This window comes from Bos grunniens, chromosome 26 (genome assembly GCF_055505025.1).
Source record: "Bos grunniens cultivar Pamir isolate PY7600 chromosome 26, Bosgru_T2T1.0, whole genome shotgun sequence".
Taxonomy (NCBI): Eukaryota; Metazoa; Chordata; class Mammalia; order Artiodactyla; family Bovidae; genus Bos; species Bos grunniens.
The window spans coordinates 37,015,184-37,038,462 of record NC_141190.1 but is presented as its reverse complement, the minus strand read 5'-3'; the positions used below and the strand labels follow the sequence as shown (position 1 = coordinate 37,038,462).

General features: G+C 39.4%; 1 protein-coding gene across 3 annotated transcripts in view; it reads left to right on the top strand.

Annotated features, from left to right (window-relative positions):
* SHTN1 (shootin 1) overlaps positions 1–23,009 on the top strand; it is a 120,340-nt gene extending 97,331 nt beyond the window's left edge. For 2 of the 3 annotated variants that reach the window (XM_086377092.1, XM_086377091.1), the window contains exons 15-17: positions 66–186; positions 4,497–4,689; positions 21,203–23,009. In XM_086377092.1, coding sequence (XP_086233218.1) covers positions 66–186; positions 4,497–4,689; positions 21,203–21,413 — 525 coding nt within the window. In that variant the 3' untranslated portion in view covers positions 21,414–23,009. The remainder of the gene's footprint in view (positions 1–65; positions 187–4,496; positions 4,690–21,202) is intronic. The other variant, XM_086377093.1, reaches the window with a different exon arrangement.
* Positions 23,010–23,279: the final 270 nt, after the last annotated feature.

The following is a 23,279-nucleotide window of genomic DNA, read 5'->3' as shown; positions in this document are numbered from 1 at the left end:
TTATATTCTTTTGTGTATTGTATTAAGACATTAACCTTTTTGTTTTTGTTTTGTTTTCACTTTAGGGGACACTTAACAAATCCACTAGTTCAAGAAGCTTAAAATCCCTTCACATTGAAAACAGTGAAACTGAGTTAGAAAGGATTTTGCGTCGCAGAAAGTTGACAACAGAAGCAGATAGCAGTAGTAAGCTGGTTTGAATTCTCCACAGTTCTACTCTTCCTCTCTTAAGCATCTTCCTTTCAGTCTCTTTTTAACATAAAATGATCTTTCTAAAATTATTATTAAAATTTTTTTGATGTGAATGAGAAGTATTGGATGGGCAAAGGTACTTAGGGATATCTCATAAGAGCTCTTATGTATTTTTATTTATTCGCATGTTTGTTTAGTTATTTGTAGGGAATCAGGGTCTTCTGGATCTGCTTTGCTGAATGCAGGATGCCCTGTGGTTAAAAACTTTCAGGCCGGGCTTTGGTAACAATGTTTAGGGAAGGGTACCTAACCAGAGGGCATGAGTTTAATTCACTGCTTGTCCTACAAGCAAATTGCTCAACCTCTCTCAGTTTCTTCATCTATAAAACGAGAATAATAAAAGCACTACCTCATAGACTTATTTCAAGGATCAAGTCATTATGTTTCAATATGTATAAACAGTGCTTAGCACAATGCCTGGGACAAAGCACATAATAACTAGTAATAATAGTAGTAATTACAAATCAGTTACCAATGTAGAGAGAGCGTCTTTATTTTTCATATCCATTTAGTTTATTGCCTCTGCCTGTGAACCAGTGAGAAAGTCCAGCTCTATCACCCACTGTAAATGACCATCTGAGCATCTTGAGATCACAGTTTGTATTGCTGTCATGACACAGGTGTATTAGACTTCATTGTGTATTCCAGAACTCACTTTGTATGTCTGCAGTTTTTTTTTCCATCAGCTTGGTCATGGGAAGTAGCAGGAACCTTTGTGAGGTTTTCCCCCTTGTTGCCAGGAGGCTAGTTTTGAAAAACCACCGTAAACTAATATTAACAGTGACCATAGCTAAAGGACTGACTCTTTTAGACTGTGTTAAATCAACTGCAATTAGTCTATCACAACAGTTTATATTTGCATTGCCATCATGTCTATCAGGTTTAAATTGCTAGAATATTAAGGATTTGGGGTTTTGATAATCAAGCTCTAGTTTGCATATAGAAAGTGAAAGTGAAAGTCGCTCAGTTGTGTCCAACTCTTGGCAACCCCATGGACTGTACAGTCCATGGAATTCTCCAGGCCAGAATACAAGAGTGGGTAGCTTTTCCCTTCTCCAGGGGATCTTCCCCACCCAAGGTCAAACCCAGGTCTCCCTCACTGCAGGCAGATTCTTTACCAGCTGAGCCACAAGGGAAGCCCAGTTTGCATATAGGGATTTACTCAATTGAGTAAATTGGTTCCTTGAACCAGAAGCAGCATAAAACCAGCCAAAACTTTTTTTTTTTTTTAAATAAAAAAGTGAAGCCTTTGTGTCCTCCTTAGAAAAAATCAGCTGTCCAGTTTTTAGTTTGAACTAGAAATTCTGTTAATATCCTATAAGAATTAACAACCCCCACCCCTAGAAAGAATAACCACCTCTCAGGAAAAATAAAGGATACCATAGAAGAGTTTTTGTCTTGATGTGTGCTTTACAAGTTTTTACCAGCCTCCACAATGAACTGTTATTCATTTGCAACTTAATCAATGCTATGACTTTTCCAACATTTCATCCTGAAAGTATTCGTGTAGTCGTCATTCATAGTCTTCACTCATTTTTGGGACTTTGTGAATGCCATTTTAGTGCTCTGTCATTTACATTTTTTATTTTGCCACTGACCTTTATGTTCCTCCAGAAACATTCTTCACTCTTTTGGTCAAACACGTAGCACTCGCTATTTCAGAGTTAGTTTTCCATGGGAGAAATGAGGAAACATTTTCATTTTAGTTAGTATGGAAAGCTGAATATTTCAAATGTGGAGAAAGCTAGGAACATATTTTATAGGCATAGTGAGAATCTTTCATTTTATTGATTATATTCCACCAGCATACAGATATTCAAGGTATCATTTGAGGCAAGTTATAATAGGAGATTCAGTAGAATCATTAACATTTAGATAGAGAAATAAGAACTGTGTAATTGGCAGGGTAGAGAGGAAACATACTAAAGGGAGTGGCTTGTAGGTGAGCAGAAATATTCTTTCAAGTAGCCAAAGCGAAAAAAAAAAAAAGCTAGAGGAATCAACTTCAATCTGTATCACCTAGTAAAAGAAATCATACCATTTTTTTTTAAACATAGTTCAGATGTTTTCGAAGGATCAAGCTGGCAGAGGTATTTACTATGTAAATCTTTTTATAAAGGTCATGGAATGAGAAAGTGAAATTCCAGGGGAACAAATAAGGAGCTGAAGTAGCACAGCTTTATGGTGGGAGCAGATTACAAAGATGAGTTTGATAAGTTTGTTCCTCGGGTGCATTTGAGTCTCTGAGGTTTTTTTCCTTCTGCACACAAAGGCTTATGGGAAGGCTAAAGGTGAGGTCACAGAATGGAGAGAAGAAGCATCCTGAGAGGCAGAGGCCACCTGAGGTTGGCAGGACTCCTATCTCAGGTTTGTCAATCTCTCTCCCAACAGCCAGAGAAGCACCTCTTCCTTTAGACTTTTTTTTAATGGAGTTAATTGGTACTCCCTTGATTTACCTAGATTTGTGGCCTACTAAATGGACATTTCAAAGAGCTCCAAGTGCCCCTCAGAAAATACTTGGACAGCTTAAACAGGATGCAATAATAATGATAATATTAAACATCATCATCATCTTAAACATTAAGCATTTTTCTTCATATTTTTCTTTTGTATGTAACGAAAATACGAGTTCTGGCTCAGCTCAACCATTCTCCCCACTTTTTAATTGGCTTAGTTGCAGAACAAGCAGCAGGCATTGGTGTATATTCAAAAACTAGATCTTGCTTTTCTATAAGGACAGATTGTTTAAAGCTACTGGGTGTTGCAGTCAGCAGTTACCCAAGAGCAGAATAGAGCTTCTCTAAAGCAAATCTGAGCTCACCTTTAGATGTTACACTTCTGGATTCTTTGGAATGGACTTTTTTTTTTTTCTTTTTGGACTTTCTTGATCTTTCTGCCCTTTTCTCTTTACTCCCTCATTGCCATGCAACATAAGGCTTGCCACAGGCAGGAGAGAAAGGCCTTTTGACCCAGAATATTCTATAATACCACAAATTTGTCTGCTTTGATGGTATAGAAGAAATCGATGAGAAAGGCAGACAGTGATGCTCTGTGAGCTGAGGCTTTCCACCAGACCAGGGGGGATTAAGTCTAAAGGAGCTGCAGTCACAGAATGGCTGAACAATTTTCTAGCCTCTCTTACACAAGTTTTTCAAATTAGAACTTCATTTTTGGAGTTCATATGTTATACTGCTATAATACGTGACACATTTATATGCAAATAGAAGAATAAATTTCCAGACCTTAATATTAGTGATGAAGGATTAGGTAACATTTTGGATTGTACCACCAGTACTTTTCCATTTTAGGAGACGATCTGACATTGTTTAAGGATAAAGAGACTCCCAAGTTTTGTTTTCTTCTTAGTGGCACCTTTCACGTTTGTTCTTTAGCTTAATTTTTTAGAAGTTCTAATTTTATTTGTACCATTGTGACATTTTATAAATTATTTTGTTTTAAAAGAGTACCTAAGGATTCCTTCTGAAGTTTCAGGAAAGACATATTAGATCTTGCTTTGAAAAAGCTGTCTAGGATAGCAAGCATCTTCCTAACAGAAGACAGAAAAAAGTAATGATGGAGTTTAGCTTCAGTGCCAGCAGTTTCAGAGTGATATGCCAATAATTGTAGTAAGCCCTATTACAGTTTTCTGATCCTATCTAAAAAGAGTAGAAAAGTCCAAAAGGTAAACAGCCAAACTCTTTGCCACTTAATTTTTATAATCCTGTGTCTGTAAATCCACTTACTTCTCAATCACATTAAAATGAAAATGTTCATAAAAGCTGTTTACTGCTCAGGAAGCCTTCATGAGCCTTTTAAAAACAGCTTTTTGACATCATTCCATTTTCTCTTTAAAATCAGAGCTGAGTTTGGGGAAGAATTAACTCTTGAGAGGCCAAATGATTCAAGTAGGGCTTCCAGAAAGCCATACTCTGAGAAGTAAAGACTTGACAATTCCAGTGTTACCAAGGACTCTGGTCAGCTGAGGGAACCCTGGCCTGGGGTCTTATAGTTGCTTAAAGGTCTGTACACAGTTTCTCAGCATGGTCCTGCCACCCTGAAAAGCAGTGGTGCCAGCCAAGCAGAGTAGATTTCTAATAGGAAGATTTTCCAGCATGCTCTTGAAATTTTAGCAAGTCTTGGCCTCTTCTCTTCCTGCGGGGATTTTCAGCTAATCTGTTTTTCAGTTCCATATTAATAAGCATCGAACAGAATTATTAAACTTGAGGTATGTGTTTGGTTTTAAGGTCCAACTGGAATATTAGCCACCTCAGAGTCCAAATCCATGCCTGTGTTGGGTTCTGTATCCAGTGTAACAAAAACAGCCTTGAACAAGAAAACTCTGGAGGCAGAATTCAACAGCCCGCCCCCCCCAACACCTGAGCCAGGTGAAGGGTCGTGTAAATGGGAAGGATGCTCAAGTTCCAAGGTTACATTTCAGTAAGTAATGATGCTCTTTACTAAGTAGTATGTAGAAGAAATCTGTGATGACTAATTTGTGTGCTACTTTGCTTTGTTTCTCTTTTAGAGAGCTTTTGATTTGGTTAGCCAATAGATACTCTTCTTCCTCTGTTTGATGAGCCAGCTTTTGATTCTAGGCTCCTAGCTTTAGAGGTCTAATGCTGATGCAAAGCAAATGTGTATAAAGAGAAGTCCATCCCTAACTGGTTTGGTAATCTGATTCTTCTTCTACACAAAGAATTGACTTCGATGATCCTTATTCAGCATCAGAAGACATTTAATCATTCTTTCAAGATTAAATACTTAGATCATTCCTCTTAATGGTTCATGAGTGGCCAGAGAAGATATTAGATCTTTGAGAAGATACTAGGTCTTCAAACTTACTTTGAAGGGTACGTTTTTACAACCTTATTTTCTGATTCTCAATTAAAGATGTGCCTTAATATTGCTGTGTCCTGAGATTGAAGACATGCTATGTAAAGAGTTACCTGGCTTGAAAGTGGCACTTTGATTGTTAAAGAGTTAATCCTGCTATTGAATGTGCTTTAGACAGTTCTGGTGGAGGATCAATTTGTTTTATAACAATGGCAAGCTCTTTTTGAAATTAGTCTAGTTTTGCTTTAGTTCTCTTGCCAGGATGTCAGCTGGTTTGTCACACAAAGAAAAGGAAGAGGTGAGACAAATCAGATCAGCGAATATTGTAATCACGGTTAATTAAACCTCTGATTTCCTGTTCTATCAGGAAAGAAAGAACTCCCCCTTTTTTTTGTAACTCTACCTGTCTTAGTTTTAAGGTGAAGCCTGGACAAATGAAGTTGAAATTCAGTTTAGATCTATTTTTGCCAACGGGTATTTTCTTCCAGTCTTGTATTTCTCTTATTGGTACTATTAACTTTTCCCCCTTCTTTTGGAATGAATGACCTTCTTCGCTGATTTACAGTTTTATCTAATTTCATTGTGTTTAAAAGTACATTTTCTCCTGCAGTCATGCATTTCCTTCTTTTGACGGGAGTCATTTGAACAGTTCTAACAGAAAGATGATCTATATTCATTCTTCATCTTTCCTATTACATTTGTTTAGCACCTAATTTGACATCAGCAGTCTGGCTACATTTGAACCAATATCCAGACACAAAAGCAATTTGGCTGAGACAAGTTAGTTTCTGAGAAATGCTTCAGTGTGTATGTGTGTGTATAGATTTTTTTTTTCCTTTACCATTTTACACAGATAATCTTAATCAGAAAATACTGCAACTCCTTCCTCCTTTTGTCTGCCTTTTATTCTCCAAAAGTAAGTGGAAATTACATTTCCAAGAAAGGAAATGAAATAATTGCAGGCCCAAGGTCTGCAAAATGTGTGCTGAATTGACAGTGAAAAGGATCCATGTGTTGACAGACACAGTTGTTAGACACCATAAAGGCCTATGTGAAGCTCAATTTATTTCTCATCTTGCTTGTTCAATGACTGCTTAAGAGACACGTTTCAATTTAATTTATCTACTTAAAGCACTACTACAAATACTCTGTGCTGCTGTATTAACTTTTAAACTTTGTAACCTAACGCTTGATTATTCAGTTCTTGACATGCTTTCTCTGAAATAGCCAACGCCATGCATTTTCATATTGACAGCCATTTAGCAAAGAAGAATGGCTTTCTGAAAAATGTGTTTCTTAAGTACAATCATCCAAATCAATCCAAGTATCTTGTGTATGTCCATGGTAATTATTCACTTCCCAAACAGATGCACTTCAAATCATTTGTGTTTAAACCTAGCTTTTTAATGAGTAAAAGAAGTTTAACTTAGTGTAGTTGGATGCGAGCTTGAAAAGTTAAAAAACCCATGTGATTTCTCAGGATCTCCTGAAAGTGGTTTAGCTACCGGGAATGAGAAGGGTTATTTCCGGGATTATTTCTGGCTGGCTTTGACCGATAGGTTCACTTTGTTATATAGGTTTACTCTGTTATACTAGCCATAAGGTAGAGGCAACAACATTGTCTTACCTCATGGATCTGAATTGTCACTTTGAAGTGAGATCAGCTTCCCTGGTGGCTCAGCTATAAAGAATCCACCTGCAATTCAGGGCATGCAGGAGAAGCAGGTTCAGTCCCTGGTCAGGAAGATCAGGAGGAGGAAATGGCAATCCGCTCCAGTATTCTTGCCTGGACAGAGGAGCCTGGCAGGCTGCAGTCCATGGGGTCACAGAAGAGTCAGACACGACTTAGCAACTAAAAAACAAAAAGACAGTGGCACCATTATCTTGAGCTGTGGCAGCACCACCATACTGTATTTCAGGTGAGTGGCTTTATTGTCTCTTGACAGGTAATCAAGGTCAAGGTCCAGTGTTAGTCGCTCAGCAGTGTCAAGGTCAACAGAGGATACCAATCACAGTAGCCTCTAATACATAACATTATTTTTTGTGCACATGTATGCACGTGTACACACATACACACGAGTCCCTGCCGTTCTTATGCTTCCTTCTGAGCCCCACTTTGGCCTCTCTGCCCTAGTGTCATTCCTTCTACCCTAGTTCTTTGCTTTTCTTTCCCTTTGTCTGGGATGCCCTTCCTCCAGTCGCTACACTATGTCACCTCCATCATTTCTTTGCTCACATGTCAACTTTTCAAAGTGAGACCTATGCTAACCACCTATTTAAAACTATAACTCAACTCCTGTAAACTGCAGTTCTTATTTGCAGTTTAAAACCCTTATCCGACTCCATGTTCCCCATGACTGTTACCTTTAACATGCTATATACTTTGTTTATATATATATATATATATATATATATATATGCTTGTTTTTTTCTCTTCCCCTCCTAGAATATAAACTCCATGAGGATAGGAAATTTTTTGTTACTCATATATTTCAAACACCTGGAGAAATTCCTGCCTTATGGTAGGCTCTCAGGAAATACTTACTGACTAAATGAATGAATAAATACACTTTTTTATTAGTGAAACAGAATATCAACTCAGTTAACTTACGTTACCCCATTATTCAACAGTCACACATATACAGATATATGTGTACCCAAATATTAGATATTTTGGTTTCTTTGGTTGCTCATTTGGTTTTTTAAACCTTTTAAAAATGCCCTGGAGTCATTTACGTTGAGCTCAGTTTTTCATGTCTTCTGCATCTTTGGGCTTCCCTGGTGGCTCAGAGGTTAAAGCGTCTGCCTGGAATGCAGGAGACCCGGGTTCGATCCCTGGGTCGGGAAGATCCCCTGGAGAAGGAAGTGGCAACCCACTCCTGTACTCTTGCCTGGAGAATCCCATGGAGGGATGAGCCTGGTAGGCTACAGTCCATGGGGTTGCAAAGAGTCGGACACGACTGAGCGACTTCACTTTCACTTCTTTGCATCTTTGTAGCTATACAAGATAGAGTGACCAGAGACTGCAGAATGCCCAGTTGTAAAAGAGTGTTTCACCTGTGCTCATTTGATTGGCCTCAAGCGGACAGGAAAGTTTGCTAACTACTAAGAAACCTTGTAAAGTGAAGGAAGAAACATAGATGTTTTCTGTGTAAGATCTTCACTTATCCAGAAAATTAAATAGCATCAAGCTCTTCCCAGAAAGTTTATTTTCCTTTTAATAAATCCCTAAAATTATATGTGTGTGTTCCAAATAACTGAGTAAGTCCTGTTTGGTAAATTGTAGACACAGAGATACATGGGTTTATTTCTTAGGGACTTAGGAAATGGCAGGAGACACCTCTGATACTTCGTTGTAAGAATTAATTAACATTCTTGTCACCAGCCTGCGCAAGCAAGGTTTTTTGTTTGTTTTTCTGAAGAAAAATGAAAAAGAAGATAATCGGGACTTGGAGAAATCTAATTGTTTCTATTTCTCCCTTAATAATAGCTTTAGGAATATCTGTGTCCTCTTAATTATTTCTAATAAGTATATGTGTGTGTGCCAAGTCGCTTCAGTCGTGTCCAGCTCTTTGTCACGCTGTGGACTGTAGCCCTCTAGGCTCCTCTGTCCATGAGATTCTCCAGGCAAGAATACTGGAGTGGGTTGCCATGTCCTCTTCCAGGGAATCTCCTCAACCCAGGGATCAAACCCGAAATGTGTCCTGCATTGGCAGGCAGGTTCTTTACCACTAGCACCACCTGGAAAGCCCAATAAGTATGTACTATCTGGTAATAATATCTTAAATCTAACTGAATTTGAATTTCATTAATTCTGATTAGTAATTGTTCAGGTAGGAATTATGTTTATAATCTCCCTTTATACTATGAGAGGTAAGGAGCTGGCCAAGCAAATGAAGAGTATAAGCTTTATTTTTGCTCTCATGCTCTCTGCAGCTGATCCAGAGTAAACTGACTGTGTTAAAATAGAGTAAGACTCATTGATTCAAGCTAATCAATGGCCATGTTGGTCAATATAAAATAGGGAAAATTCCAAATTACAAAATTTTAAAAAGATAACTTTCATTACTTTTTTATAGCCACAGTACCTGGAAATAAACTGAGTGTTGCACAGTTTTGTCAAATGCACAAGAATGAGTTGCATTTTCATCAGTAGAAGCCTGTAGAGTGGGCAAGGAGTAACAAGGAAGCACAGTGTGGTCAGGTTTATAAACCAGTGTTTTCCCACATATGCTCAGGGTGGCAAGTAGCTTCGAATTATTTCCAGAATGCCAGCTCTACAATGATATCATGGGTTTGCTAGCTATATTATCTTTACGGCCTCAGGCAAGTTATTTAACCAGTGACTGGTTCCTCACGTGGATGATGAGGGTAACTTTGTAGGGTTGTCATGTAAATTACGGAGAAGGCAGTGGCACCCCACTCCAGTACTCTTGCCTGGAAAATCCCATGGACGGAGGAGTCTGGTGGGCTGCAGTCCATGAGGTCGCTACAAGTCAGACACGACTGAGCAACTTCCCTTTCACTTTTCACTTTCATGCGTTGGAGGAGGAAATGGCAACCCACTCCAGAATTCTTGCCTGGAGAATCCCAGGGACGGGGGAGCCTGGTGGGCTGCTGTCTCTGGGGTCGCACAGAGTTGGACACAACTGAAGCGACTTAGCAGCAGCAGCAGCAGCAGCATGTAAATTAAATAATAATGAAAAGTATTTCAACACATTCCTTTTCTATCTTAATTATAATGCTGGGCCATTACTGGACGATCAGAGACAAAAGTTAGAGTTGAAAGCTTAGATACTGCACACCTGGGTTATTGACTGGTCCAGGTTTCCTTGGGAAAATCATGTAACTTTTATTCTGTTTTGTTTTTGTTTTTCTTGTTTAAAATGGAGGCAAATAGTTGAGGTACTCTCTAGATTCTCTTTCAGATCTAGAACCCCAGTGAGTGAAAGTGTTAGTCGCTCAGTCATGTTTGATTCTTCACGACCCCATGGACTGTATGTAGCCCGCCAGGCTCCTCTGTCCGTGGAATTCTCCAGGCAAGAATACTGGAGTGGGTAGCCATTCCCTTCTCTAGGGGATCTTCCAGACCCAGGGATTGAGCCTGCATTGCAGGCAGATTCTTTACCATCTTAGTCACCAGGGAAGCCCAATAATCCCTCACACATGTGGTTGCTTGATAAAAATGTTCACAGTTAAGAAAAGAAAAGAGTTAAGCACATATTTTCTACTCCTAATATGTCTCTAAACATAGATTTACAGAAAAACGCAAACCTAGAAATGTAAAATAATTTCTTGAAAATTTTTAATTTTCAAACTATATCAGGGGAACTTACAAATCCAAATGGAAATGACTGTTGTCCTTCGGAGCCAGGATACTCATTCCAGCTCTGTCACTACTGCTCCAGATGCTTTTAGACCTACTTGGATTAGAGATACCTGACCACAGAGGAGGTAAATCGGAAGGTCTTTCCTGTCCATTTAATTTGGAGTGGAAAAAGCAGATGAGAAGTAGAGTGCTTTAGAGCCACTCAGCGAGTCCTGTGAGAGAATTAGTGTCAGTGTTCATTTTGGTCAAGAAACTATATGATCCATTTTAACCACCACTGTATGTTCAACATGTTCCCAAATGACTTGCCTTTTGCACACTGACTCAATATTTGGAAATAGCCATCAGTTTGCCACCATTACAAATGCATTTAAAAAAAATGTGACTCAGACCCATGACATCCAACCACATGTACAGAAAAGTACTGTGTAATACAGGAAAATCAAAGCATGTTTCTTTAACTCTAGTTAGGTTGACTGGTTCCACATTTACATAATCTGGGGCATTGATTAAAGGGTAGGTAGGAAATTAATATTTCAGTAGCAAACATAAATTGAGCAATAAGTAAGAAAATGCAGTATAATACCTAAGTATGGGTAAAGTTGTCTTCTATTGTATCCTGTGAGACACATTAGCTCTATTATCAACAGAATGGCAAAGCCTGATGTTCTTGATTGACATAAGTGAAGTGAATTGGGAAAACATTTGGGAATGAAAGCTTATAACCTTCCATTGTATATGGTTCACCTGTTTTTAAGTTAATGTTTTCTGTTACTCTTCATCAATATATATTAATATGTATCCATATTATAGCAACATTCACTGAGAGGAAATGTGCTTAAATTGCTGTAGGCAAGATGTCTGATGGACTTTTCCAGGTAGTACTAGTGGTAAAGAACCCACCTGCCAGTGCAGGAGACATAGGAGACGTGGGTTCAATCCCTGTGTGGGGAAGATCCCCTGGAGGAGGGCATGATAAGCCACTCCAGTATTCTTGCCTGGAGAATCCCATAGACAGAGGATCCTGGTGGGCTACAGTCCACAGGGTTGGAGAGAGTCGGACACAACTGAAGCAACTTAGAGCAGCGTAAGATATCCAATGGAGGCTGTGAGTAATGGCGCCAGTTTCCAATTTGGAGGTTCCGAGTTTTGGAATTTGCTTCTGTAATGTTTTGTTGTTGTTACTAATGTTTCACTAACATTTATTCTTTGATTCTCCCAAAGGTACAGATTGGACATTATCTCCATTTTACAGATGAGAAAACTGAGTTTTAGTGGCATAAATAATTTGCCCAAAATTCTATTCCCACTCAATAGTTGGTCAGATTTTATTTGAACCTTTTTCACTCTAACTTTAAAGCCCATGCTTTTGAATGACAGCATATTCATTGAGTGTATTCAGAGCTCTAGGAATGGAAGCAAAGAAAATGACTATAAGGTTTCCCCTATAGGAACCAGTGTAGTTCATTTGGCCTATGTTTCTCACATCCTGCTCCTCTGACCCTGCCTACTCTTAGATGGTGTAATCTCTTTTATCTTTCCTCTTCCTAAGACTAACCTAAACGATTAAAATATCTTTTGCCATGGAAAGAAAATGTTACCCAGTAAAACCAAGAATTCTGAAAGGCAGAGTCCATCTAAATTAGCAAGAAGACTTGAAAGAGTAGCTGGAAAGGAATTTGGAAAGAAATTGTTTTAATGTTGTCAAATGTCCAGTAAAGGAGCATGCTTCACAAGTAAACTTTGGAAATTAATACATTAGAATCCCACCCTTAGTTCCTTTAGACTTTGGCATAAATTTCATTTGTTGTTGTTTAGTCCCTGAGTTGTGTCCAAGTCTTTTCTGACCCCATGAACTGTAACCCACCAGGTTCCTCTGACCATGGGATTTTCTGGGCAAGAATACTGGAGTAGATTACCATTTCCTCCTCCAGGGGATCTTCCTGACCCAGAGATTGAACCTGCATCTCCTGCACTGGCAGGAGGACTCTTTAGCACTGAGCCATTAGGGAAGCCCAAGTTTCATTTATGAATTTTTTAATTTATTGACATTTCAAGCATGCTTAAGATTAGTTCATTCCCAGAAGTCAAGTACCTTGAACGTATCTGACTGTAACCATTGGATTAGAAAGATGTTTTACTAAATGATAATGTGATAATATAAAGATGAATCACTGTGAATACTGTTTTTTCAAAACATACATTCTACAGCCCCAAATAAATTTCATTGTTGTAGCCACTTCGTGCTGTACCTCTGTCAGTCAACTCCACCTTTGGTCAGTTCCCCGTTAGCTCCTTTGAGTTTGGGCTGTAGTGTCCATTGGTCGTCATATTTTGGGACATCTCTTATAGAAAGATGGGTAGTTATAAAGAAAGGCAGGACAAATGGGCCGGCAGCATGGAGAAGGAAGTAAGCAGATCTTACGAGAGTTCTGCAGCACAGTCAGGCAGAGGCCCAGCGGTTTCTTGTGTTTTCACCATCTTGCCTTTCTGTCTCTGAACAGCCTCATCTTAGAAGTGGCCTTACTTGTCTGTACTGAGCTTTATTCATCTATGTTCACTTTTTCTATTAGTTACTTTTAGAAAGGTGAATATCCTCCTGACAGTTACAATTAAACAAAGTGGTCAACCTCATGGATGATTTTTCATTTCATCCAGTTTATTTCTAAAACCTTGTTTCACAGGGGAGAACCCAGTTTCTGTTGTAATTGGTGTGATTTGCAGTAATCTTGTAGCTATATCCTCATCTCTTGGCCATTCTTAAAGATGCTTTTAAGCCACAATTGCCAGAGACCTTCCAGTTAACACTTCTCTAATTCATCATGCTTCTCTTCAGTCCCAGATCTCCCCCAAACCCTAAGCTTTATCAGGCTTTTTAAAATTTCCTTTTTAACCATCAGACAGGCGGCTAGCTTACCTTTTTTGTTTGGGAGGTCAAAACAGGTCACATTGTGCCCCATAGAAGAATTAAAAAAAAAAAAAAAAAGAACCAATGTAGCAATTACAGGACTTCAATTTCAATAGAAAAATGACCATTTCCAGTGAAGCCATTTTTATTTCAATTTGCGTTTAATTTCTAGATCTATGGTATCTCTAAATACATGTGACTTTTGGCCCCACACAGATTTATTTTTGTGAGAGTTCATCTTGTTTGAGCCATTAACAGTTGACTACCGAAGTATAGTTGATAAAAGATAAATTTTAGATGTCTGATGGTTAGTATAATCAGCCAAATGTTTCTATGAAAGAAAAAGAAAATCTAATTGCCATTTCTGGGTTTGAATTAAAAGATCGATTGACTTTTAAGTAGTCTCTCTTCAGGTTTTTCCCCATTATTTCCAGTGTGAAATGGATGTAGAAAAATGAAATTGCTCTTTTGCATTAGAGCTGTAGAATTTCAGCTTTTGAAATATGTTGCCAAGTAGAAATTAAGATCCTCAACTTATTTTTAGGGAAGCTTGGCCTAAAATTGTCTCAAATCTCACCTGGAAGTTAACTTGGTTGGTCATACAGCTATTTCTTTCAAGTCAACATTTTGTTCAGATAGAATAGAGCCAAGTTCTTTTAGTCCTTGTGGTGGACAGAGTGTGTGTGTGTGTGTTTTTTTCCTGTTACTCCCATCCCCTTCCCCCACCTCTTTTCTTTCCTTTTGTGTGTGTGTGCGTGTGGGTGTGTGCGTGTGTTTGCTTGTGTGGTGTAGAGCAGAGAAAGGAGGGCACCTTCCGTGTACTTAGTAAACGTTTGTTTCTGAGAAGAGATGACTAGCTAGCAGAATGAACTGCATGGCCGTTGCTGCTTAATCTGATGCTCTTATACAATTAAAGGATTTGCTGTGCTCTCCACTGTAATCTTAGTACCCCTGAATTGTGTACGGACACTGCAGGAAACAGCTCTGCTCAGCTAAGCACTATGACAAAGGTTCTCCATGTGTGCCTGCACATGGACAATTAAGTTTTAACAACAAAATTAGCAGAACAACTGGATGTTCTGGAAGTGGAGATTGCCTCACTCAGCCCCCTCCGTAGGAGTTTTCCTGTGGGCTGCCCAGAAGACCGGCCTGTCGGTTTTGTCTCACAGGTGTTCCGAGTTGCTCCACAGACAGCAAATGCTTCCAGATTAATTGTTGAGGCTCTGTTATACCCAGTGTTAAAATTCTGTTGAGTAAATCTCAGAATAACTGTTAAAAATACAGCTGAGCAATTCTCAGTTCTCTCAAAGAATGAATTGCCTTGTAACATTTGCCTCCCGTTGCCAACACGTATGATTTTTAGAAACTTAGCATAAAATATATCATTTTGGCATGGAGAACCAAATTGCTTTTGGTGCTTTGTCATTTATTTTAAACATCTTTCAGTAGTCTCTGCAGTATTTGTGTTTCCTTTTATTTTTCTATAGTGGAGTTGTGGAGACTTAAAATTTATTCAAATAGAAGTTCTGGCTAAAAGTTAAGTGTAGTTTCAGATATGAGGATAAATTGATTTAACTTCTGAAACCTGATAAATGCTTTTCATCTGAAATATATTTCGTCATATAACTATATGAAAAGTAGCACACTGAATTCTTCACAACTTACCATCTTAAAAGAGAGTTTAAAGTATTTAATATAGTAAATTTAAAGAAAAGTCTCTTAAAATTTAAAAATATTTTTCTGAAAATTATGAATGAAAATACAAACATTTTGTGCATGACAGCTTTCTTGAGGTGCCCGTGTTATAGATGGTGATTCTGGTGGAAGACTTTATGTCCCTTAAAATTTCTTTTTTAGATAGCATTCACATTTCATAGCTGAGATCTCAGTGAATTTTCCACGGTGACTTAAGTTGTACAAAATTACAAAAATCTTTATAAGTAGCCCCCCAAAGTATCATACACATTTAAAAAAAGAATCTTTGCCTGAGCTACAATCAGTCTTAGCTCATGCTTTATCATTGATTTTGCTGGTGAGAAAGGTCCAGTTTCCTGGCCTCCCTGGGCCAGTGTATTTGGAATCTGTAAATGTGCAGAGCCCAGCTTACACTGGAGGAATAAAAGAACTGGGACAAGCCTTCGTAGCATTCACTGTGGTCTGGGAGGTAACCTGTGCATTGAGAAGCTATGCTGCAGTTACTCCACCAAAGAAACTGTGGCTCAACGTGGACACACAAGTCTTTGCCCAGCCATTGTTAACCTCTGTTAAAAAGGGATTCTTGTTAATCCTGACAGCAAATCAGCATCCAGAAGGTGATGTCAGATTTTCATCTGTGCGTGGCGGTATTCTGCTGCTTAACAGTATTTATTTTTCATAATTTAAAAGTATATCTATTTTCCCCTCAAACAGAAGCTGACCCAAATTGGCCAACTAATTTATTCTTTGAGCTTAATGCAGTTTCAAAAAGTACACAAAGCCAAAGAGAATTAGTTTCATTCTACCTTCATGATATTTAAAAGTAGTAGAATGAGCAATAATATAGAAAGTTTCATCTCTTGTTTGAAACTCGATTTGGGGAAATTTTGAACAAGTGTGTTAAAATGTCCTGAAAAACGGGACGTCTAAGGGAAACAGAACTAGCTCTGGTCGCAGTGCCACTGCCCTTCACTGCTGCAGCAACTCTGTAAAGGCTTGGGGATGGGCCGGGGGGCGGGGGGCGGGCAGCGAGACTTCTTATTTTTACACAAGCGAAAATATAAAACGGACTTCCTTTTTGGAGTTTTCCCAAGAAACTACTTTATAAAGACACATTTAAATCTTTCCGTTTTCTGTCCTTGAAGGTGGTAAATATGATTGCGGCTTTATCCATTTTTGTTGTAAATGAAGCAGAGTTCAGACCGTCCGGCTGTGCGTCATCTGTTGGATGGCTGCCACCGACTAATGCAGGCATCCCACTGGGAGACCAGAGAAGAACTATACTTTGATTCACCAGACTGTGTTAAATAGTCCAGCTGTTGCGATTTGAAAGATAGTTACCTCAGAAGTGAAATAGAAATGAACTTGGCATTTATGCCTCAAACCGTTTTTATACTGTTTGGCAATCAGCTTTTCAGAGGTAGCATTTTATAAAATAACTCTCGCCGCTTAAAAGTTTCGTTCACTGTAATGTTCAAAATGTCCCACCTTTATATTATCAGTAAAATTAAGCTTGAGTGATATGCAAAATTTGCATGAAATAAGCATTTTCCCCCCTTCATTTCATGAGCTTTGATTGTATTCAATTGAGCTCAGAACCATGTCTATTAGGGCTCTTTGAGGGCATTAGTTAATTTGAATTGAAGCTGAAATGTTAGCTAGAATGTTGTTGAATATAATTGGAACGTGGAAAGTTGATTTTGAATGAAATTTCATTGAATGCAAACAATGATGTGCTTTTTTAAGAATTAGAAAGCTGCACTTTCATCTCTTGTAACACAGTCTGAGAAATCACTGAGTCCCTTTATTATAAAGTTCAATTTTGGGCATTACCGTTTGCAATTGTTCTGATTCTTCTGGTACCAGTACCAGCTGGAGTCAGGTTTTCCCTTTTACTAGCAAGTGGCCCCATCTGCCCCAGCCTCACCTTCTGGCCCTCTTGCAGGCAGGGAAAAGTAACTGCTTTCTGAAAGGGCAACCAAGTAGTGTTGAGTTGGCCAAAAAGTTCATTTGGGTTTTTCTGTAAGATGTTATGGGAAAACCCAAATGAATTTTTTGGCCTGCCCCAGTACTTGGGCATTAGGCTTCATAGAGTGGCATAGATTAGTATATTTTCTCCTAGCTTTTATTTTGCTTTTTGGTTTTTCTTTTTGTCTTGGAATAGCACTTAACAAATGATTGAAAATGACTCACAAAAACACCTATTTGAATGGATCAAAAAATCACTGCTACTCTGTTGTGGTAAGAAAAAAAATACTTGACAGGAAGTCAAGATGCCACAATGTTAATCCTTATCTGCTATTAACAAATTGTGTGCCCACACAAGCATTTAACCCACTATTCTTTGGTGTCTTCACCTGACAAATGAGAAGGATGGACTGGTTCATGTCAGTAATCCCTCAGCCTGAACAGTCCATGATTTGAGTCTTCATGTCAGCTCTAAAATTTAAGCTTTGCTTGGAGATTTTGCAGCTTACAGGAGAAGGTCTGCCATCCTTTTTATGGATACTGACTTTAATTCCTTATTTGGGATCATTGCTCTTAGACAAATTAAAGTAGAAAAACTGAACCAGACAGTGGTATACTGCAGTTCCTATTGGATTGTTGTGTTTGAGCACCTGGGATTTTTCACCTTGGGGAGAAGCCTCAGATTTAACCTTCTAGAACTGCCACTGTGGCTGCCTAGAGCAGGAGCCTGGGTTCTGAGCACCATCACTGGGGGGCTTTCTGGCTCTCCCCATAAGATGGGACTGGAGGTACAATGAGGCCCCTCATTCCAGAAGGAGCCCTGGGCTGCTTCCCCATGGGAACCAGGAATGGACTTAATGATGTCAAACCAGGAAGAGCTAGGTTTAAGTCACAAAGGAAAGAAAGAAAACAAGGGATGAATTTTGTATTTATAGATCTGAAACATGCAGGTGAAACCAAGGATTCAGAAAGAATCTGTAAACATACCAGAATTAGCCTGTGGCATCATCATTGTGTTTTTAGAAGATGCCTTTGGTAAAAAGCTATGTGATATTATGGGAGAATCAGGAACAGGGAGATAGGAACTTCTGATTCTTGTCTTAGGTCTGCCACCGATAAGCTGTATAATTTTAGGTCTTGCTCCTCCCCTCTCCAAACCTCATTTTCCTTATCTGTAAAAGAACCAGTTGGACTAGATGATTGCCATAGTCCCTTTTAGCTTCAACCCTTTGGAATTACAAGCCAGTGGTCATTATCTTTAAGAAACTAGTTAACTCTGATTCTCAACGCATAGAGTCAAAGAAGTTTTCCACTGTGCCGAGTTCAGTGACAAGCAAAGGAGTTCTCAAACTGGAGCCTACAGGTGACTTAATAATAGATTAATCTATTAGTTATTGAGAAGCCTACTTCAGGAAAGAACAGCAATTCTCTGGACCGAGACAATTCCAGGAAAATTGAGCCTGGCCATACAGAGTTTCTGAGCTTTCAGTTGAGTCAACATCATTTGTTGCTGTTGTGGAGCCCCAAGAGCACTTCCTGGAAGTTTTCAGCCTCCAGCTGATGAAGAAAGCATTTTTAGGATATGTTCACCACCCCTTTCACCTGCAGACACATGTGGGCATGAAAACATCCATGGTAGTTCTACAAAAGTGATGAATGAAGGTCAGTATGGGTGGATGGAAATTGCTCACCTGGAATGAGATGGATACCTCCATTGCATGTGTCGAGCAGACTGGCCAGCTTACCTGGTCTAAGCCAGCAATGGGCTTAGACCCAGTGTTGCGGAACCAGACTAGGGACTTGACTGGCAGATTTTATGTGACGTTGACTGTAACAGTTTAGCTAGGCTGGAACTTCATTTTCTAGAATTCCCTTGAATTCTCATACCCATTTGTTTCCAGGTTAGGCTTCACCACAAGAGAAATTGGCATGAGATTTAGGAAGTGTAAGTGACATAATAGTCTTTTTTTTTTTTTTTAATGCTCTGAAAGTGTGTGTAGGGCAGGTGCTTTTACTGCTCATGCACATTGTCACCTAGCTGGCATGTGGCACAGCTGCCCCCATCTCCCCTTCTAGCTTCCCCAGATCTTGAGCCAGAGGCATGTGTGATTCCCTGTGGAAGGGCTCCAGGTTTACCCTGAAGCTCGCCTGCATCTTCAGGATTGGGGATTGTGAAAGAGATGGGGCTCTTGTTTGTCCTCAGCTTCTTGCTGCTTCTCACCTGCACGACATGCTGATTTCAGGCCCAGAATCGTACACAGACTCACGTAGACTGCCTGACTGGCTCTCTCCATTGCCTGAGGTCTAACCTATAGTGAATCCGTAGGCCTTTCACGGTGGTTCTGCTTCTCCGACCATGGATTCGGTCTTTCATGTGTTCCCTAGGTCAGAGAAAGTCAAGCCAGATACCACTGGGGTAAATTCATCCCATGGTGATTGCCAAAACACAGTAACAGGTATCTTGAGAAGTGGATCTTTGGCCAGAGCAGGTGGGCAGTGTCAGAGGTGTCTGCTAATGAAAAGGGTGTTGCCAGATTCAGGCAAAAATAAAGGAATCTGTGCTCACTACGTTGTAACTTTCAGGCCTCTGATCATCTCTCTGCTTTTACTCCTCCAAAGCATACAGTTATGTGCTAGTTACTTATTGATGATAATCAAGTCACACAGTGTAACTGGAAAGCCTTATAATGGTTTTCAAACATCAGGACAGCTCTCATAGCGCTAGGTGATAAAACTGTGGTCCCTGGGTTGGAGTTTTGTTACCTGTGGCTGGATCGTGCAGGCCACTTTGTCTCAACAGTTGATCATTTGTTCTTGTTGCTTTTGTTGTACAATAGAGGTATCCAGACCTGCTCACACAAAAGCCTTGGTTTCTGAGCATTCATTCTGAGCCTTTCATGCATGGTAGTTCATTAGTATTCGCTCATTTGTTTACTCCACAAATGGGTCTACTCTGGGTGCTGGCGTATAACTATGAACAAAGCTAAACAGTCCAACTCGTGGATGCTTACATGTTACTTAAAGAGACAGACATTTAACAACTGGTTATTTAACTGTAACTGTGGTAAGTCCAACAAGGGAGAAGTATGAGGCAGTAAGGGAGCGTCAACCAGCAGGTCTGACCTAGGGGTCAGGGAATAATAGACATCAACTGATCAGGGGGACTAGTAGAGTAGTGGGGAGACCTGGCCAGCAGTTCATCAGTACTCACCCTGACATCCAGAGGTGGACACGGGACAGAGGTGTGCTGGGTCATGGTTAACGTCCTAGCAACCACCAGGAAGACCAGATAAGTCTGAATAGCCTCTGCCCTGCCTACAACACACCCCTCAACCTCCAGGCATCAGATCAGCAGTCCAGCCCCTTCAGATGGTTGCTGCTGTCCTGTCTTCTGAGAGGACTAGGTGCCTACAGCCTAATCTCCTGACACGTGGCAAGAGAAGAGTGTTCAGGACATCTCCATTTCCACAAGGAAATTACTGCCTATTTAGCTGGAGAAGCAGTAGCTTCTTACATCAGAAGAGAAGAGAGGAAACCTCAGTGGAAAAAGAAACTGCCATTTGAAATTCAATAAGAAATTTCTCAAATGTGACTCTCCTTTTTAGAAAAAGTGGTAACTCGGCATTTCAGCTGACCCTGTACCTCTAGATTCTCCCATCCGCCCTCGTTCCTCCCCAGGTCTGACCAGAGTCGTTCCTGCCAGCAAACGGCAGCAGTTGGCACATCTCTCAGCTGCCCATGGGGGATGGTGGTGATTTATTTCCCTCCTCCATGTAGTCTCCTCAGAGCTAGTCTGCAACTCCATGTGCCCTGGGCACACAAGGGAGGGGCTCCCTGCCTCCTTCCAGCTAAGCAGAGGTGGGGCAGGAGTGGGGGGCAGCAGGCAGTGGGGCGGTATGCACAGAGGATCTGTGAGCTTTGTGCTTCTATGAGCAGAGTGTGCGATTAAGCAGGTAGGTGCCTTGGCTTTTTAACACTTCCGCAGTTAATTGCTCTGACTTTTTCCGCCTTTCTTCTGGCCTTGTGTTCCTAAGATGTAATCTAATAGCTTTTTTTTTTTTTAATGGCTGGCACCTCAAAGACCACTTTTTGCATGTTGACTAGACTTAGAATGTTTTGGGTTTTTTGCTCCTCTGAATCCAGGAATACGGAAAGATAAATGCTTTCTCTCTCTGCTTTTAATTTTTTGTTTGTTTGTTTAACTGTTCACCCCCTAGGCCTCCCAGTAACACTGGATACAGGAAACAATACATTGGCAGTGGGAAACAAGCCAAACCGGTTGTAGTTTTAGATCCTGTTTCCACACACGAACCTCAAACCAAAGACCAGGTCGCTGAGAAAGATCCAGCTCAACACAAGGATGATGAAGGTGAAACTAAACCAGGATACAAACAGAGAGTGAGAGACACCAGCAGCTCCAACTGCTGATCCGTAAACCGAAGGCTGGCATGTTCGGAAGTCCGTTTGTAACGAGCACATGATTAGTTTTGGTGTATTGGCAAGGGCTATAGACACTGTTCTTGTCACTGTATTCAGAATATAGGTTCTTTTCTGATGTCTCTTTTGTAAGTAGTTCACCTATAAATGTAAGTAAGCTATTTAGCAAAATACCCATTCTTGGTAGCTTTTTTTAATGTTTATAGGGATAAGATTTTTTTCTAATTACTGTATTAAATGTGACTTCTTTTAGAAGATAACAAGAAATTCAGATGTTATCTTCTTAGGTAATGTGCATACCGCTAATCAAATGTAATGATGAAAGGTTGCAGCACTTGTGTATAATTGGATAAACAGGACTAGCTTAATAAGGTGATTTTAAAAAAACCCAGAGAAGCTTCTGTTTTGCGTATCTGATCCTTTTTTTTTTTTTGATGGAGAAACTTCAATAGCATGGAAATTGTTCGGCACTGTGGTATACAAATTACTTTCTAGGATATACTGAGATAAGCTTAAATTTCAGGAGCTGATGTCAAGCTAGCAGTCTCATACTCAGTGTTAATTACACACATTATTAACTATGGGATGATTGTGTCCAAAGCCTCCCAAAGACTTTGGAGGGAATGCTCTAGTGGCCTGAATGCAGACTTGAGGTGAAGTCCAAAGCTTGAATTTAATAGAGTATTATCTTGGTAAACGGTGTTCAGTGCTGTGGGTCAATTGTGTTTTCTCATGTACTCATGTGGCACAAGTACCATATTTTATCCCAGTTCTTACGTACAGTGAAGATAAGCGACAAGCATACAATTTCATGCTTCACTGCTGTTTTACATTACACAAGTTTGTTGTTTTGTTTTTAAACAAATTAGGTGATAGTCTCTAAAAATACAATGTTTCAGTCTACCACAGCGAATAAAGAAATGTAATCAGGGATTAAAAAAAAAGACTTATGCAGCTTTTCAAAGTTGATTGTTTCAAAATTGGTGTTTATTTAAAATAAGTGGTAATGTACTTGAATGCATTTTCTTATGACAATGATTCAGTAATGGTAATTTTACTATTAAAGAAAGTGAAAGGTTTAGTTTTGTTAGCATAGCTCAGCATGAGGCTGTCAGGTGTTTCTCACCTAAGGGCGGAAGAAAATGATAGTAATAATTGCAGTAGTTGTATTTTATTTTTGCACGTATGCTAAACATAGGCTTGAAAAGGTGGTTAGGCAAGTAAATGTACTTCCTAAATTTGGAGATAATTATCCTTCTGTAAGTTCGTTATGCTTGGCTGTTTCCATGTTTCTTCCAGTGATGTTTTTACAGTTGCTTATCAGTTTACTCATAGGGAATTAAAATGTAATGCTTTTCAACTGTGACTTCCCCTGATTGAACAATACTGCTGTATGATATACAAATTACAAATGGCATTAATTCACTGAAATAAGGTCTGTTATGCTGTGATTTGAACTCTCCTCAGCACATTTATTAAAAAGCACCAATAGTTTCCCACTAAAGGTCACTTGTGGTTATTGATATTTTTGGTTTAGTTCCCCAAACTTGACATCCTTTAATAAAAAAATTATATAAGACTTGATAAGTTTAGTAATTTTTAATAATCCACAAAATGATTTCTTTTGAGGAATTTTATGCTACATTTCTTCCTGCTTTCCCCATTCCTGTGTATACTGTCTGCTGGCATGTGTCTTAAAGGTATTTAGAAATACAAAATTCTGTTACATTTGTAATTCCATCTCTCATCACACACCCTTTCCAGGGTAAAGAGTCAGTCATCTGGTGAAAGTGTTAGCTGGACCAGGCAACATTTAGTCACTGGTATTCTGAAAGGGTTCTTACTTTTTCTGAGCTG